The following is an 18,310-nucleotide window of genomic DNA, read 5'->3' on the forward strand; positions in this document are numbered from 1 at the left end:
GATTTCTCCCGGTCGTCGATCCCCACCACCAGCACCCCGTCCGGATTAGGATCCGGAGGCACCAGCCACAGAATTGATGGGATGGGATGTCTCTGGGGTGGGAGGGGCTGGAGCTTCATATATGGCACCCGCCGGCTCCGCACTGTCCGCACGCCCACAGAGCAGACCCGCGAGCGGTGAGCGCTCACCGTCAAGCCGATGTCGCCTATCCACGAGGCCGCCACCTCGCTTTCTGAAGCCCTCCGTGTGGGGGAGCGGCGAAGACCCCGCTGCCACCATCCTCGGTGAGCCGGAGGCCTTTTCGATCGCTGTCTTTGGTGGCGGTGAGAGTGGGATGGTGGGAGGAGGGGGTTGGCGGCGGGCTAGGGTTAGGGGCCTCTGGTGTCGCCCGAGGAGAGCGACTCAAGGGCCCAATTCACCGTTTTGAGCCCTAATTTTTTTCTTTTAGCGAGATCGCTTCAGGCGATGCTTCTTCCCGCACGTTGCTGAGAAAGTGAGAATGCATAGGGCTGCCCTAGGGGGAGGTGCTCCCGGTTAAAAAAGCTACCTGCCGCGGTGCCGTACGCCTGTTTATAGGCCTTGAGCCCAACTAGGCATTGTACCAGACCAGCCCGTTGGAAAATTCAGATTGGGGAGGACGCGGCGGAACTTGAATTCGCGAGCGGGGAGGAGAGGTGGAATTGGGCATTTCGGGAATCTCCGAAAAGGGCAAAGCCGTACGTGTGCTCACCGCCTCACCATCCTCTCTCCTCCCTCCCTCACATTACTCCGGCGAGAACCTTGGCCGGGGCACTTCCCGGAACGGCGCAGCGGAGCCGAAGCTTCCCACAGCCAAGACCTAGACCCGGCCAGGTCGGGGGCAAAGCCGTCTGCCTCACCGCCTCACGCACCCGGCCCCTCCCCTCCTTCCCCGGCCGAGATTACTCCGCCGGGAATCCGCTTCCCGGACGAGCACATCGGAGCGGAAGCTTCCCATACCCAAGCCCCAGACCCGGCGGCCTCTTCAGCGCAGGTATCATCTACACTCCTAAAACCAAACCCTAGCCTCACCTTGTCCGCGCGCGCGTCCTGCTCCGAGGATTCGACGGATTCTCCTCTCCTCACTTGCTGTGTCGTCATGCAGGCTGCGATGTCCTCCTCCGGCGACCCTACGCAGCTGGACGGCGGCCAGGCGCTGCTGGAGTTGCACAACGCCTCCGCCGCTAAGATTCAGGTAGTACTACAGCGGCCGACTTATTACAAGCCGGCCTGGGGCTGGGTTCGTGGAATCGTGGGTGCGAAAATTTCATGCTCATATCTCTCTCTTGTGTCATACGAGAGCTATCCGTTTACCTCAGCTTTGCTAAGGAAATCGCTACCTAAACCCTGTCTACTCCTGAAATCGAATCTGACCAACTGTAAGCTGCAGAGGTACTGGAAGGTTGCGCAGTTCAGGCGTTTGGAAGCTCGAGAATCGTTTTGCCGCACCCTTTCTGCATTAGTCCAGAATGTGGACTGGTAAGCGTTTCCAAAGTTCGCACTGAACCTTTGCTGCTAGCCTTGTTCACTGAACCGTGTGCTATTGCCTCCAAATCAGGAACTGTTTTGGGCCAGATTCTGATTTTCTTGGTCAACTGCTCTTCTTCTTCAATGCAAAGAGAGGAGAAGATGTTGACATGCTTTGTAAAATCTGCGACATCCTTCTGCTCTATGTTAGATCTGATGGTAAGTATCGTGCCTTTTGACTGACAGCATCCTTTGGTTTGTATGATCGTTGATGTTTCTGATTGCATTTGCAAATTTCTCTAGCCATTTCTGGAGTACTACATAGTCCTCAGCGCGATATTCATTTGTGTACTACTTTTACGGCATTGACTATAATCTATTTTTTATTTTCCTTCTGTCTTAGGGGATCTGGTGAGCCTCTTTGCTGGTGGTGTAGATAGCTCCAGAGTGAAATCTGTCGTGGTTTACAGGTTGAGGAAACTTGCGTTTATCTGTCTACATGCTCTCCACGAAAAGAGGTGACTTCGAAAGCTGCTATTTAGAATGGCCTTATTTCGTCTATTTTATTTTCAATTGCGTGATGTAAAAACGTATTATTCATCTCATTCGATTCTGACCAATTGGCCACTCTCTGAAAGTAATAATTCTATAAAGAAAGAATGATGCATTATCAAGTTCCAGCTATAATGAATTTTGCTAATAAAACATTTACTTCACTGGTCTTACAGTCTCTCTGCCCATTACGTGTCTTGAGCTGAGTGACTTTGTCACACTGAAATATACAGTTGTATACACTTGGGAAGTCCTGCATCTTGTTGATCTTATCTAAACCTCTATTTCGTGGTGTCACGAGACTTATGTTGGCTGTATGTCGTCTTCTTCATGTTTCCTCTAGGTTCCAGCAACGTTTTCTTTCTATCATCCATGAGGAATGGAGAACATTGCCTTTAACCTTCTTATTATGTTTTGATAGGTTTGATTGGGCATCATCAGAAATCAAACCAATCCCCTTTCACCAATTACTAGAATTTGCAGTGTGCTTAATGAATCCAAACTTTCAATGGAGCTGTGAAATTGTTGAATATCTTCAAATGAAGAAGGTTAATTGTTTCTTTCGAGGGGTTATTGGTGCTCTACTGGTATGCTTTCATTTCTTTCTCACGATTGACTTGTTGTTTACCTTTGTTGTGTTTTTACTTTTCTAGGTTACTATCTGACCAAAATATATCAGGGTCATAAGTCTGCTTTAACTGGTACACATAATCACCTGTATATCCTTCCTTGAGAACAACTCCACTTTCTGAGACCTAGTATTCACAGATGTGCTAAGTGCTAGTCGGTTGGTAGACCAGCGCGTAGCATGTTAGGGATCCTATCTGCACGCTGTTATAATCATGTACACAAGTTTCTGCAATTACAATGTTAAGCAACAACATTTACGATCTTTGTGAGAACTTTTATAACTACTAGTATTTATGATTTTATATCAGGAATTTACAATAGAACAAAGAGCTCCAACTATGCATGAAAGGACATAATAGAATTTATGATCTGATAGAAGCTTCTACCATTAAAGAACTAGACGTGGCTTGCACTATTCTGGCCGCATTGTAGAGTACTTCCGGAGAATTGCATGGCTGAACACATTTGTTTTCTCATGATCTAACTGTAACTGGGAGTTGTACGTTTTGACTCCATGGTCTCCCTCTATGTCCTCTCCATTTGGCTGGAGCATAGCAGCAGGATGTTGTAGGGGTAGGCATGAACGTCCTGTCTATGGCAGATGGCCTTAAGGTGGAGTCGGAGAGATACATGCTTTCAAACTACCACGCGAATTAGCTAGTGTGCATGCGTGCGCGCGTGTATGTTGTCTGTGTTAAGTGTTGTTTGATCTTTGATGTCGGAACTTGCTGCCTGACTCTTGTATCTATTTGCCTATCCTCTTAATGGAAACATTTTCAAACACTTGATTGCATGTTCTCTGAAAACTGCATGAGAACACTTGTTGACTTTGTTTTATTAGCATTTGTTGGTAGGTGGTAGTAAATCCTTAATGGTCTATCTTATGATTTTTTGATGGCTCTGATCCTTTTCAGCAAAGTGAAAGGCATACAAAGTATCTTGATTGTTCATCTGCACTGAGTAAGATCCTCACACTTGTTGCTTCACATGTTGGCACTTATAGTTGTCATTGTTCGAGTGTGGATCCAAGATGGAGCTTTTCATCACAAATTCTGTCCATCCCTTCTCTGTGGCACAGTTTACCAGATTTTAAGAAGGTGGTGTTCTCTTAAGATTTCATTTGATGATTTATATCTCATAACATTTTGCGTGTGAACATAGAAATTTCAGTGTTAAATGTGAGCTGTTATTATTTTTGCATTATAAACTTCCATTTGTCGGAGTTTTGTTGAAAACTCATGTGCCTACTTATTGCAGTGAATCTACAATTGATTATTCTTATTTCTCATCACTTCAGGCTTTCTGTAGTAATGGATTTATCTCAAATTATATCCTTGAGATAGCATCTTGTGCTGATGTTCTTCCACCGGACATACTGGCTAATCATCCTGGACAAGCATGCCTCCTTGCCAATGTACTTGAAACTGCAACCTGGATTTTGTCTGAACCAGACTTCGCTCCTGAAAGCGTAGGTGTTCTACTTTGCTTTGAAAATAAACATGTTACTACAGCATTTCGGTTGTTTTAGTGGATTGTTATAAACAGTTAGGAGAAATTGCACAAACATTCTATGATTGGGAATAACATTTTAGTATAAGTGCCTTTGATTTTTATTGAGAATAACATTCTCTCCAGTTATATTCTCCGAACAGAGAGACACAGAGCATCAATTTAACGTGTTTTCTTTTTCTGACACTTAAAGGATATGCATGTCTTGTTATATTCCCACCTATATTTATCTTCGTTTTGTAATACTAGCCTTATTTTTTCCACTTCATTTTGCGTTGCTCATGTATGGTTAATTGATGATACCAAAGTCGAGTTTTATAACATGTATCATGAACATTTTATGTGTATGCTTTTTTTAAACCAGAGAGCTGAAATCATTGGCCTTTGTACATCACTGCTGGATGGATTCCCAAAAATCACATCACCTATTGACAGTAAGTCATTTACATGTAAAGCAGAACAACATTCCATCTCTTTGCATTGTAGTTAGCTATGTATGCAGCATTTGTGTTCCATTTCTCTGGAGGTCTTCATGATAATGACAAGTGAGAAATGCTTCTCACTGAAATACACTTTCTTATTTGTGATTGTATGGTTTCTGATTTCTATCTGTTAGGTATAACTCAAAGTATAGAAGAGTCATAATAGAAGATTAAATTTTAAAATGGATATTCTGAAACAGTCCCAGATAAGTCAATTACTAGGCTTTGTACAGGGACTAGGTGCTCTACCAGTTCAGTTATTGCAAAATGATCAAATCATAAGGTTAGACTTTAGCTAAGAACAAGGTCTTTTATGTGGATAAATGACTTCGTTTAATCTCTTGGTATAAAAAGAAGTACAGTTATGTAGGTTTGATCTCTGTCCTTTTATCAGTTAATCCTTCTTTTGCAGTTGTGTCCTTTGATCAATGACTTCTTAATTTTCGGCCTACACAGCACAGCTAAATGACCTACATGCCTATGTATCAGATCTGTGTTCTAACTTTAGTTGCTGCATGAATGACCTATGTATTTCCAAATTGTAAATAGTAAAGATGTTTTTTCGACCTATGTATTTCCTAAAAATGTAAGCAATGTGTTCAGAATTTGTAAAGTCTAGATATGCTATCCAACACATTATGTATTCTGAAGGGGGATTCGACAATGTGCCACACTTTAGTTTGCAATTTGATCATTGGCCACACCCTGTGTCACTGAAATGATCATATTTTAGAGTGAAGTGTGGCAAATGATAAAAAATCCATACTGAGATCTAGTGTGCAATACAGAAAAGTGTAGCTGTGGTATTGTCCTATATTCTTCTTTGAAAATTAAGGCCATGAGAGCACACACCATAACAACATGTCAACTGATCCCATTGTCGCAGTTTTATATGGAAAGGGATTGCCTCCCTCATTTCTGCAATCTTATTTGGGAAGGGATTGCGTCCCCATTCTCGCAATCTTATTGGAGGTAGATATGAGGTTGCCCTTCTCATCCCAGGATATGCATAGTTTGGTGAACTGTCTAGAACTTAGGTGTTCTGGTCTCTTGCTTTGTACTAAACTATAAGACTGTTTTGGTAGGGTGTTTTGGCCTACCAAAACGTCTTATATCGGAAAAGAGGTAGTATATTTTAGCACAGTCTGTACTGTGTAACTCGTTTACTGTTGTTATGTCATCTCTTACATTTATACATTTCCGTGTTTTGATGTAACCACATGACGTACTTACAAAACAATCTCAGTCATTCAAAGTTAGGCTCAGCTTTTACTGGGAGGATTGTTACCGCTTGCTAAACAGGGCATAGGAGGACCCTCCCCTTCTGGAAATAACCATGCCATCCCTTGCTTTAGTTGACTTCTCTACCGTAAATGTCTGGTGTAGCTATAAATCAGTACTATTGTGATGCTCTACGTTTGCTCAGGATTTGTTCTTGCCGTTTGTTCTTTTTCTTGAGGGAGTCTATTGCAAATTATGTTCTTATTAAATATGTGCAGGGACATATGTCGATGGTACCATACCGATTGACATTGATGCTAACTATTATTTTGATGTTGATCTGCAAAGGCACATATCGACACTGTTTCAACACTTGGTATGCTTATTTCTGAACCAGATGGTAGTTTCAAGATTATTGCACTACGATTTTTATGCCTTCCGTTTGACTCTTGCCTGTATCATGCATAGGTTAATGCTGCAGTTAGTGGTATACTGAGCATAGATTTTTCCGATTCAGCTGGCCTTTCAAGTACTGAGCTACAGATTGTAGGATCCATCAGTTTTCTTCTTCATGGCATGTTGCACTCTAGTATTACTGATGGAATAATTACTGAGCTGGTGCATACCACTGAAATCGTTCCTGCACTATGGAATTTTATAAAGAGCTGCCATACAAACGATAAATGGCAGTTTTTTTCCAAGTATTGTTCTCAATTGCTTCCAGACGCTCCTGGTTGGCTATTACCTTTGTCCATTTTCTGTCCAATGTACAGGTAAATACATACTTTCATATTGTCACAAACTGTTGCTGTTTTGTTCTTATTTTTCGAAGTACCAGATGATATGGAAAAACTACATTATATTTTCTCAAGAGTCAAGATATACTTTGTTAATGCTTTGTTATCCTTTTGTACCAGCCATATCTTACAGTTTATGGATATTGTGGAATTTAAGAAATCTGAAAGATATGTTTCTCTTGAAGATTTGCCGTCTCTTGTTTTCATCTTAAAGGAGGTATGTAATATACACCAAAATACCATTAGAGTCGCTATAAAATTGATGCTGATGTGTTGTTTGCTTGGTGTTACATTAACATGCTTTCAATTCAATCTGCAGGCTTTATGGGAACTTCTGTTGACTATTCCTCTGCAATCATCTTCTTTACAGACGACATGCAGTCCTCTAGATAATAAGAAAATGTTGACTCAGATTCTCAAGAGCAGTGTTACGAATGGATTATGTGAATTACTTATACAGGTTATTACTTTAAACCAACTAAGCCGAAATTTTCTATTCATTTGTTATACACTTACTGTGGACTTTTGGGGAAATTCTGAATGTCCTGTCCCTTAGACCTCCACACTAAGCTATTCTCACCTCACAGGCTAACTCTGCACAATGCTCCCCTCAAGATGGGCATGGTTGACCACCATGGCCATCTTGTTACAACCACTTGACAGTACGACAGCTACAATTTTAGCTTGCCACCTCATTCTTCATTGACCATCATGCCAGAATCTTCAGTAAACATCATGCCAAAATGCAAACACAAGAGTATACATGGGAGCATTTTTCCTCCAGCTCTTGCTTCTTTGTTTTTTTCTCCATTGGTTGTCATTTGTCAAGCACCCGTTTGTTCAACTCTGACCATCCAAGCTCCACCCATGTGTGCCTGAGCAGCACACCCAATTCTGCATCAAGGTAGCCACCTCCAATACCACTTGAATTTAGGCAACCGTTTCCTCTCCAAGCTGTGCCTTCTCACTCTGACGCATGCAACTTGGGCGGCACACGCCTTCCACAAACCAGCTTCTCATTGCCTCTTCACTAACTCTAGTTCCTGCAGAACCACGGTTGTCTGACCTCAACAGCAGCTCGTACCTCCTACAGAGCCACAACTGCCTGACCTCGCCAAATGCTCCTAAAACACCTTAAAAACCATGACAACCTCTGCCGTTAGCTCATTCTATCAAGCCTCTCGCTCGCACCCTCCATTACCACACTTCTAATGACATCTCCTCTTCGAGCTCTGCCTCAGCCAGCCTCCTTAGACACTAAGGTTTCACCACTGCAGTATACAAACCATCATTCTCCCCATGTTTCTTCGATCACCTAACCCTGCAGTCCCTGTTTACTCCCCTTACAGAGCACCAATCCAGAGCTTAACAGGCCTATCCCATCTCTGCCTCTATCAGTAACAAGCAACCACACTCCTCTCTGCTTCTGCAGTGCAACAGTAGCATAACACAAGCCATGCCAAAGCAACAGTATGAGACTTCTTCTCTACTGCAATTCTCTTCTAATAAATCTATCAGGAGCAATTCCTTCTGGCTTCTCTCACCAAACTCCCTTCTCCCAGCACCCTTCTGCTCCCTTCCACAAGCTTCAAACAACTCCGTAGCAGGCACACATCCTATACACTCTACACCACTGACATATACACATCATCTCCGTAGCAGGCACAATAGCAATACAGATGCATTTTTCTAACAGTTTCTATGTATTATTTCTTGCATGCATAAAGTAGAAATCTGAAATTCGTATCTTATTGCAGTTAGAGAATTGGAATAACATGGACCAATTTGTTCCTCCTATTGGTTTCTGTTCTACAAAAGCTATTAGTGATGAGTTTGCCTCTCAGGTACTATACCTCTTTGCTATTCGATTAACTGAAATGGAGTTCATGAACATATTTCTTCATCATTTATTTTTTCTTCAGGCACTTATTGTGGGAACACATGAAGCAGAAATTATAAGGCTTGCTCCGTTTTTGGTACCTTTTGGCACAAGACTTGAGATATTTCAAGTATGTTATTACTAATTTTTTTTTGTATTAACAGTGCTGAAAAAGACTGCTATGCTTCTTATGATAATATCTTACAAGTTCTGTTGTTTGTGATCAGTTACGTTTGGAAGCAGACCATTTGCTCATGGGAAACTCTAGACAATATTTTGGGTCTCGTACCCTGGAAATAAGCAGAACCAATCCGTTGAAAGATGCTTTTAATAAGATAAACTTTCTCTCTGCAGAAGATCTTAAAGGAAGGGTATGGTGATGACTTTCTTTTTTTTACTTTTGTTCCTGCTATCACCTCTGATGGTAAGATGGTGCTATCGTGGTACCAATGCATAGCAGCACCACTAAGAAATTATTAGAGATCTCTTTTTGTGACAACACATTAACACAAGATGCATCTATCATGAAAAAAGTCAAATACAAATACGACCCATGTAAAGAACATAAATTATTTATTAAATTTGGATTTGAACTTTTCTGGCATGAAAAAAATCTTAAATATTTAATTAATTTAATGTTGGAATTTGCTGTAACCACTTTGTGGCGCTACCTCCTGACTCCTGTAGCACTGTAACACCATGAGGACGTTTTTGTAGCTTCAAATAGTTTTTTTCAATGAGCATGGCATGAAGGAAGCTGGAGTTGATGCTGGTGGAATTTTTAGAGAGTTCATGAACATTATCACCGAGTCTGCATTTAGTTTGGAGTCTGGCTTTTTCAAGGTAACTGTTCTTTTCATCTATTTTGTTGATTTACTTCAATGACATAAATTATAGACAGTACTCTTGTAATATTGTGTACTTAGATGCTATGCATATTATTAGTATCCGGTGATCAAGCAGGTATAGGACTGGTAGGCAGCATGGCTATGGTGCGATACGGTGCCTCACAGTTTTTTTTCCTACCCGTAGGAAACAGCGGATCATTTGTTATATCCCAACCCTGAATCGAAGTTGGCTCATGCAGATCGTCTGCAGTATTTTCATTTTCTTGGAGTTCTACTTGGGAAGGTATTTCGATCATAAATTTTAACTTAGTTAACTTTAAGAGATTATATATGTAGCACTAAAATCTTTCTGTTTCTGCAAGTTATATAATCAGCTTATGTGAGTATTTTAATACGTAAAATATGGGTGCCGTATCTGAAATTGATGTCATTTGACTGTTAATGAGATCAAGGTTGGATGCTTTTTGCTGCAAAATGCCTCATATTTGATGATGGAGAAAATCCAGACTACTTATACTTCATGTACAGTAGTGTGTTATGTTACTTATGTAGAGGTCCGACATCTTTATTACATTTATCTCAACTTTGGCTTGTATATGCTGAATAATCTGATGATATGCTTGCTTAGGTTGCCCACTACCTGTTATTGGGCGTGTGATAGGGTTTATTTGAAATTGTTTGCTCTGCATTGTGAAGGTGTTTGCCCACTAAATGATGCATGCTAAATTTCACAATTTAATCTGCATGTCTTGTTAGTTGCTGCGAACTCAACTATGTGTATGCTGGGTCCGAAATTCTCTAAGAGCCACCACATTCTTTCTTAACTACTTGGCTAGTTGCCAAAGTGATTGTTGGGTGATTTGATATGTGCTTTTTTCTTGTCTTCCAGGCAATGTATGAAGGGATAACAGTTTGCTTGCCATTTACAATATTCTTCTTAAGGAAGTTGAAACAGAAGTAACTCTCCCTCGCTCTCTCTCTCTCTCCTTCATTATTTGGGTAGTTTCAGTTGTGCTACGAGTAACACTATTTTTGGTGCTTGTGTTGACTTAAATTATGTTTTTGTATTAAGTTGTTTTGATTTGTTGTTAAATAGATAAATGTGTTCCACTGTTCATCAATTGTCGTTAGGGGTGTAATTAGTCCACAGGATGATGTTTGAGTATATATGATAGACCACATTTGAATATTTTGTGTTAAGGTTATTCTATAAATTTGTTGATAATGCAATATGTCACATTATATCATTTTTTCTTTGTGCTATTTGTGTTTTATTTTGACAAGGTTAATATTTACGTTTGGCATTTCACAATGCACCAGGGAAACATTCTTTAATGATTTGTTTTCACTTGACCCAGAATCATATCGCACTCTAGTGAATATGAAGGTATCTCTTCATAACTTAAAATACCATCATATGGATCCAGTTTAGCCTTATGACTTGTCATCTGATTTTACTTTCCAACCTCAGGATTCAGATGATCTCCCCTATCTTTATTTCATTGCACCGGATGGTAAAGAACTGTTTCCTGGCGGGGCAAGGATGCATGTTACTGCTCATAATGTTACTACGTATATGCATCTTGTTGCCAACTACCAGTTAAACTGCCAGGTGAGTGATAATGTAAATTTGTCAGTTGTTTGTCATGAAAATCTGTGATAAACAATCTGCCTTTTTATGGTCACAGAACCGTGTGCAAACTGCACAGTTTGTGAGAGGTTTTCAACAACTTATACCCAAAGAATGGACTGATATGTTCAATGAACATGAATTTCAGGTATTTTATTGTACACTCCCATTGCGAATAGAGAAGTATACTTTTACTCCATTTGTTTAACAAAATACTTGTATGTGTCTGCTTAGTTAATGTAATCTGACTTTCTTGCTGTGTTTATATCAATCTGAGTTCATAGGCTTTAGACAAAAACCTTTACTTGTTATATGCTTATGTAACATCTGAATTTTATAATCTGCTTCATGCCTACTCGTTTGTAGTTTCCTTTTTTTGTAGAAACATGCTTTCCTACCTTTGTGATTTTCTTGCCTTGTTTCACCCCTGCAGCTTCTCATATCCGGCTCTCTGAGCTTGAATGTAGAAGACCTTCAGTTGAACACAAACTATAGTGGAGAATATCATATGGTATGTCCTGCTTCTTTTGTTTCGTCAAGAAAGTAGCTCAGCAATTTGAAATTTACTTAAGAAGCTAAATGTTGCAATAATGCTCGTATCTTTTTTGTATTCGTCTCTGTGAGAAATATTGCCTCCACCCAAACAAAGAGGTTTTGATATAGTGATTATTACTGGTGCAGAAAACCAAGGTATTTGGTACCAGAGTATGAGTAATCCACTCAGTAATTTGACATGCAAAACAGTGTGTAACCATGATATTTAATAGTGCCAGAGAATTTTAGTAAGGCAAAGGTTCACTTTACTATCTCAGACAACAAGATACTGATGGGAACCCCCATAGTTCCAAGCTTGCAACTTAACACCCAGCACTGAAATTCAAGCTAAAACACTTGTTAGTAATGATCTTTTCAGTGTACTCCGTACTTTAATTCTTACATCTATGAAGGTAGCTTACTCTACTAATTTTTTTTTCTTCACATCCCTCAACATTGAAACTTGGTATAAATCACTCCTTGACATATTCCATCAGTAGTGAGATTTAAAATTGACATATGAATTGCCGAAGAGAGTAAGAAATGTTTTAAAACTCTCTAATTAATTGGTTAGTAAATTAAACATTGCACCAGGTTTCCTGACATGTTTCTTCATGTTCTTATATCTTGATGTTGTTTTTTCTTGCAGGATCATGTGGTTATTGTTATGTTCTGGAATGTATTAAGGAAATTTAGTGGATGTGATCAAGAACGGTTTCTCATGTATGTCTATTGTTTTCTCAGCAGGATTTTGTTTGTTCAAAGTTTTTTGATGAATATAATGATAATTCATATCGAATAAACATTCCTTACCTTCATTTGATGGATGACGTTGCATGAATGGATAGGTTTGTAACCGGAAGTGCTCGTGGTCCGATTAGGGGTTTTGGAACCTTGAATCCGAAGTTTGGCATCAAAAGGTATACTTGACTTCTAATGTTTCTCTCTGCCGCCGATAATTATGTTATAACTCTTCTTGGTTGCAGTTACGGGGATGATCCAAGCCGACTGCCTTTAGCATCTACATGCTTTAATCAGTTGCATCTCCCTCCTTATCAAACGTTAGTGAACACACAGATGTACAAGCTATCATTTTTTATATTCCATTTGGAGATCTAAATATATATTGTTTGTTTCTTGTTTCAGAGAGGAACAAATGCATGCAAAGTTGATTCAAGCAATATCTTCGAAGTCAGGATTTGATCTAATGTGATCGTTTGGGAACCGATAGATGTAGAATCTAAATAGTTAGACAAAAACCCTCTTTATGTGGATGTGCATAGCGCCCCTGTCATGTTATGTGCTGTTGAAGAAGCTTTAAGACTGTTCTGGTGCTAGTTGGCCACGGCCGTGCAACATTAGTTGACTTTTTTTTATGACAATCAATACCATATATCTATATCTCCACTACTTATAAAAGAGAGAAGTTGGCAGGAAAATTATATCTCAGCCGTCCACGTACATCCATCAAACGATCCAAGTTCACCCATTCTCCCTCTGCCTCTTGTCCATGACCACGACCACCTAATTAAAGAGAACCCGCTAATTACTCTGTCCGCCTCGCTGCGCGATTCTTGGATCCGCCCCAGCCTCCTCCCTTCCGTCCTCGCGCCACTCGAAACGAAAGCCATGGCCTAGGGTTAGGATTGCCGCCGCCGAGGAAATCACGCCCGCCGTGCCTGCTGGGATTACCTTCTCAATCTTTGACTCTCCTCAACCCGACCTGCCTACCTCCAACACCTTGCTCCTTCCACCGTGTGGGGGCGTCGACCTAGAACTCGCAGACGGGACGTCCAGGACATGGTCGCGGTCGCCATGGTGCCGCGCCCCTACTCCCCACGGCCGCCGCCGGCCCATACGTCACATTGACTGCATTTCACGTACGTGCACACCCAAATGATGGCAGGTACATTACGCAAATCACTCCAGACACTCCAATCGAATCACACTTCCTACGGCTGCCATTTTCTACATTAACACTCTTTCATTCGGCCTGCTGGTAAACCTTACGCCGCTCTCGGTTGGAATTGATTTCATTTATTTATAAATTTCATGCTCAGTTGATTAATCTGTTTTGGTTGTGCATTTTTAGGAGGATGTTGATTTGTGGAAGAACATCTCCTCGAGTAATAATGAGGTAACATGGCTGGGAAACTTGTTGAGTGTTTATTGATCAGTATCACAGGTGAGATCTAGAGAATATTGTTTGTTTTTTTTTTTGATTTGGTTGCCGATAGCAGGGGATATTGATAGCCGAGCGAATGATGTCCCTTGAGTGACAGGGTTGCAGCAAAGGTGTACACCATGTTAAATGATTACTAACCAATAGATTGTTGCTTGGGTAGGATCTGATTTGGCGGGTACTTTCAGGTGGAAGGTGATGCAAAGTAGAGCAGTCCTTCAAATAATGGCAATGATGGAGAGGTTCATGAGAAAGAGAATGTCGTAACATTTTCTCAAAAGGTATGTATCAGTGGTTATTAGCCATATAAAAATTAGAAATCAACTATTATGAAACTCCAATATGGTGTGCGTTAGTAATTTACTAAATTTTTATTGAAGTTTTGCTGCCTCTTTTGGTCATATTTCCATTGATGATTTATGTGTAAATTTTTAGCTGATGTAATATATTATATATGTGTAATTAAAGAGAGTAACTTCACACTATGTTATGCAGGAGGACAGAAATCATATAGACCTTTGCTGGCCAGAACAAACAAACTGTATGTAAAGTATGTCCAATCTTGTTCTTTTTCTGTGTATCATGTGCAGCTTATTTCACGGAGCGGAGGATGAAGGGTGGAGGTGGTCTGGTTCCAGGATTGGGGATCAGTGGGAGACGGTCCAGCATGTCAGCCCCGCTGTGGTGGTGGCCAGAGTCGGATTTAACATGCCTTTGGTAATTTGGCAAAGCACTAATCAAGATTCTTTAAACTAAGCGATAATATTTTAACAAGATTATAATTATGTGAGTACCTGGCTATCATTAGGTGATAACCTGACTGTTTTTTTTCTGAAGTTCTCAATGATACTGTAGACTCACTACTATTCTAATCAAGGCATGTTGGGTAAATCTAATCTTGTTCTTTTTCTGTGTTTTTCCAATGATGGTTGTTTTGGTTGACAAACTATATTTGCTTCCTATAAATGATTATTACCTGCAAGTTTGGTCTACATTTGCTGAAATTTATTCATGCTAATGACCAGGCAAATCTCTTATATCTTGCAGCTGTAATTTGGAAAAAACACTGAGACATCATTCTTCTTTTCATCAGTTTTAACTTGTTTTAGTCCAAATATAATAACAAGTCCACACTGGAATAAGCTGCTTTGTTTCGTTTCAGTTTTGCATCCCCAGGAATGAGCAGAAAGAGGGACGATGCATAACACTTGAAAGAATCCAATCATGTTTTTCACTATATATCTTCTTTTAGCCAATTTTTCTACTACATATCTATTCTTGCTTGAGGGCAATTGTCTGTATGTGTATTTGGTTGAACAAGACCACTCTTGCAGCGCAGAATGGAAGTTGAAAGCTTGAAAACACTACGATTTGGTGAAGCTGAAAATTTATTTGTACACAATATTATAAGCTTGAAAATTGAATATTTTTTGTTTAACAAGTACAATTATTATTTTGCATTAGTCGACACATGCATTTGCACATACAAGATTAGTCCACATTTCTTTATATGTGTACATGCACGTGTGTTCGAATGAGAATGTTATTGGCCTTCGTGGCAAAAAGATACACTTCCATCCTTGCAAAAAGATTACAAGTGAATATCAGACAACAACCATATCAAGACCATTGTATGATTTCATCTCCACTGACTTAATACATGGAACAACATGACAACTGGAGTGTCTCACTTTTAATTCCTATGAGCCTTGATTAGTCAATTTTATTACGTGCATTGCACGTGCCCACTTACTAGTATATACCTACAGTTATCTATATCTATACCTATACCTAATAATAATAATTTTTACTATTAGATTGCAATCGGTGGTGGTAGTACGTGAAAAAGCGGGATCAAATCTTTGGTAGATCAAAAAGTTTGCTTCCCTTCTCCTTCATAGGCTAAAAAGACTGGGTAATCCTTCTTATGTCGGGGCCTAGCATCCGATCTTTTCTTTTCGCCATTTCCTTTTGTCATTGTCCATCTGAACATTCAACGAACCCAACAGGGGAGACCTATTTTTGCGTACGAGCACAATCTGTCCAGCCTAGAAGTCCAGATCTAAATCAAATCCAAAATCACTAGTATGTTCCCTTTCCCCTCCCTGGTGCTACAGTAACGAGAGAGGCGAAAAGAAAGTTTTCCCCGTTCCCTCTGCCAACGGCCGGATCGGCGGCCTCTTCCCTCTCCGGTCGCCGTTCCGGCGGTGGGAGGGAGGAGGGGCCCCTGATCTGTGCTCTAGGCATGTAGATAGTAGGGGTAGGGCTAGGTTTCCCGGCGGCGCTGGTTGGGTCGAGCCAGCAGCGTGCGTATGGAATAAAGGTGCTGAAGCTCGTCTTCCTCCTCGGCTTCGTCACTTGTGGCGGCGCCGGCGAGCTGTCGGCGGTTTGTGCTCGCGGATCTGCGGGTCCGCGGGCTGTTTTGTTCCTCGGCCAGGCGGCGTGGCGACGTCGCCATCTGCGCATCTTGGGGATTCCGTTCTCCGGCCTCGGCGTCTCCTCTTGCGCTGAGGCGGGGCTTGTGAGATGCTGCTTCGGTGGTGGGCGTCTTCGGGCGTCCAGGGAGGCTAGCGAGCTCAGTTCTCGCGGAGGTTCGCCGGCGACGACTTTGAAGACGACAGCTTGTCCTTCGGCGCGTAGGGCTTTCGAGGCCCTTTCTTGAAGGACTTCCGGCTGCTTGCCTTACTAAGCTCCCCGGAGCGATGATGGCGGCGGCGTGCCTTCAGTATGCAGTACGCGTTGACGGCAGCGGCGGCCGTCTTTCCCCAGGACTCCGATGTATTTTCTTTGTTTTTCAGGGATGTCTGTACCGGTGTATTCTCTTAATAGAACTGAGTTTTTGGATAAAAAAAAGAAGGAAGTCCAGATCTAATACGACACAGAGGATCCACGCCGCCGGATCCACGCCTTAAAAACTCTCTCCCAATAGACCCATCGAGATATCAGCAAGCTGCTGATGCCCTCGTGCTGCTCACCGTCCCCCAACTAGTTTGTGCTTGCATCCTGCCCCTGCGTGACTCTCGACCAAGCTCTTTAATTTTTTGAAAAACCTTTCCGCCAAGCTCGTCGTTGTGGTTAAGCGCGTGCCACCCAGACAGCTCTCTCGACAGTCGTGGCGGTGTCACTAAGACCTGCCATGGGTAGCTCTACTGGCAATGAACGTGCCAATTGTAACGCCTCAACTTTTACAACCTTGTTTATCTGTCCAAAGTGCAAAAATCAGGGGGAACAAAAAACTTTCTAAATTTTGCTTGTGCTGTCATGTGTTTGGTTGAAATTTATCTGACTTTGCTTGATGAGTGATGTTTGTTGAATAATGTTAAGTGAAATACCTCAACCCACATCTTCTTATCTCGAGAAAACACTCATGTTATGGCCACTCTTGTATCACCTTAATCTCCTCTCTTCAAAAATATTTGAACCTTATGTCAAATAACAAAACCTCTTTTGTTTTGTCTTTTGACTCAAAGTCTTAATTCAAAGGGTCATGACAAAATGCTTTTATTTAAATTGGCTATGTCACTTAGATCATAGTATCACAATAGGAGTTTCTAAAATTATTGTTGACACAAAGTATTTGCCAAGTGGCATACCCCTACTTTGTGTGACTTTAATTTTTTATAGAAGTGTTTATATGCAGTTTTGATTTCCAAAAGTAAAATGGAGTGATTCATACTTTATTCTAATTCGACTTTGGATCACACTACCCTTCTAAAAACCCTCTCTCATCTCAAAGGTTTCAATTAAACTTTTTTATCTATTTTAAATTAAATAAGGGTCATAGACACCAACAATAATTAGAGGACTATTTGATCTGTGATCAAATATCCTTGGTATTTCCCTTGCCACTAATATGTCTCATTGATCTATCATTTAAGATCCCCACTTCATCTAGTCATGATATTGTTATATGATCCTTTGGCCAACAGATGATTAATCTCCAGTTGTATCTTAACCTCTCCAAGATCATCCAACTCTATGTTAGAAAATATTCTTGACCTAACCATCTTATGTCGTGCACAGGGCCGGCTCTGGCCCAGGGCAAGAAGTGCGACGGCCCGGGGCCCAACCAAAATAGGGGCCCATTATTTCTGGTACAGTGCATATAGGAAGAAGTAGAGAAAAAAATTAGGCCCATCAGGCATGCACGCAGGGCCCATTTATGAAGTTCGCCCTGGGGCCCTCCAAATCCTAGAGCCGGCCCTGGTCGTGCACACCTTCTTTTTATCATCTTATCTAGATCCCACTCTTTGAGCCTTATCCTTAAGAGACTAAAACAAAATATCATGTTTGAAAATCGGTACTATGCCCTATGGCAATGATCCAAGAATTTCAAATTGGGAGTTTCCCTCCAAATTTCCCAACAACAGGAAAATCCCATCTTGTTCAGTATCTTTCTAACAAAACTATTTTGTAGTTTTATCAAACCATTTCAAAATATTTTCGAAAATAAAACTAGGAATGGGAATGATATATGTTTGTATCTCCTCACTTCCTTTTTAAAATAATTTTCTTCTAGAAATATATTTTCTTCACTCTATTTTTTTATACCCCCTCCGGT

At 41.0% G+C, this 18,310-nt stretch overlaps 1 protein-coding gene across 1 annotated transcript; it reads left to right on the forward strand.

Moving 5' to 3' along the window:
• The first annotated feature begins 1,129 nt into the window (after positions 1-1,129).
• On the forward strand, positions 1,130-14,604 carry LOC124661471 (E3 ubiquitin-protein ligase UPL6-like). The gene is made up of 25 exons (XM_047199332.1): positions 1,130-1,213; positions 1,409-1,497; positions 1,577-1,704; positions 1,889-1,947; positions 3,965-4,135; positions 4,541-4,610; positions 6,158-6,255; positions 6,348-6,652; positions 6,797-6,893; positions 6,996-7,136; positions 8,434-8,520; positions 8,599-8,685; positions 9,273-9,398; positions 9,588-9,686; positions 10,293-10,360; positions 10,724-10,790; positions 10,875-11,015; positions 11,092-11,181; positions 11,467-11,544; positions 12,217-12,290; positions 12,416-12,487; positions 12,554-12,628; positions 12,714-12,776; positions 14,340-14,466; positions 14,587-14,604. Exons 1-25 carry the CDS (start codon positions 1,130-1,132, stop codon positions 14,602-14,604), a joined length of 2,514 nt encoding a protein of 837 aa, XP_047055288.1.
• The last annotated feature ends 3,706 nt before the right edge of the window (positions 14,605-18,310 follow it).

Source organism: Lolium rigidum, chromosome 1, assembly GCF_022539505.1.
Source record: "Lolium rigidum isolate FL_2022 chromosome 1, APGP_CSIRO_Lrig_0.1, whole genome shotgun sequence".
NCBI lineage: Eukaryota > Viridiplantae > Streptophyta > Magnoliopsida > Poales > Poaceae > Lolium > Lolium rigidum.

Bases quoted from the DNA above. Each gene is read 5' to 3' on its own strand.
- LOC124661471 (XM_047199332.1), top strand. From the start codon at position 1,130: ATGTCCTCCTCCGGCGACCCTACGCAGCTGGACGGCGGCCAGGCGCTG. The intron at 4,611-6,157 runs GTAAGTCATTTA...AAATATGTGCAG, and splicing joins AATCACATCACCTATTGACA to GGACATATGTCGATGGTACC. The intron at 8,686-9,272 runs GTATGTTATTAC...ACGTTTTTGTAG, and splicing joins CAAGACTTGAGATATTTCAA to CTTCAAATAGTTTTTTTCAA.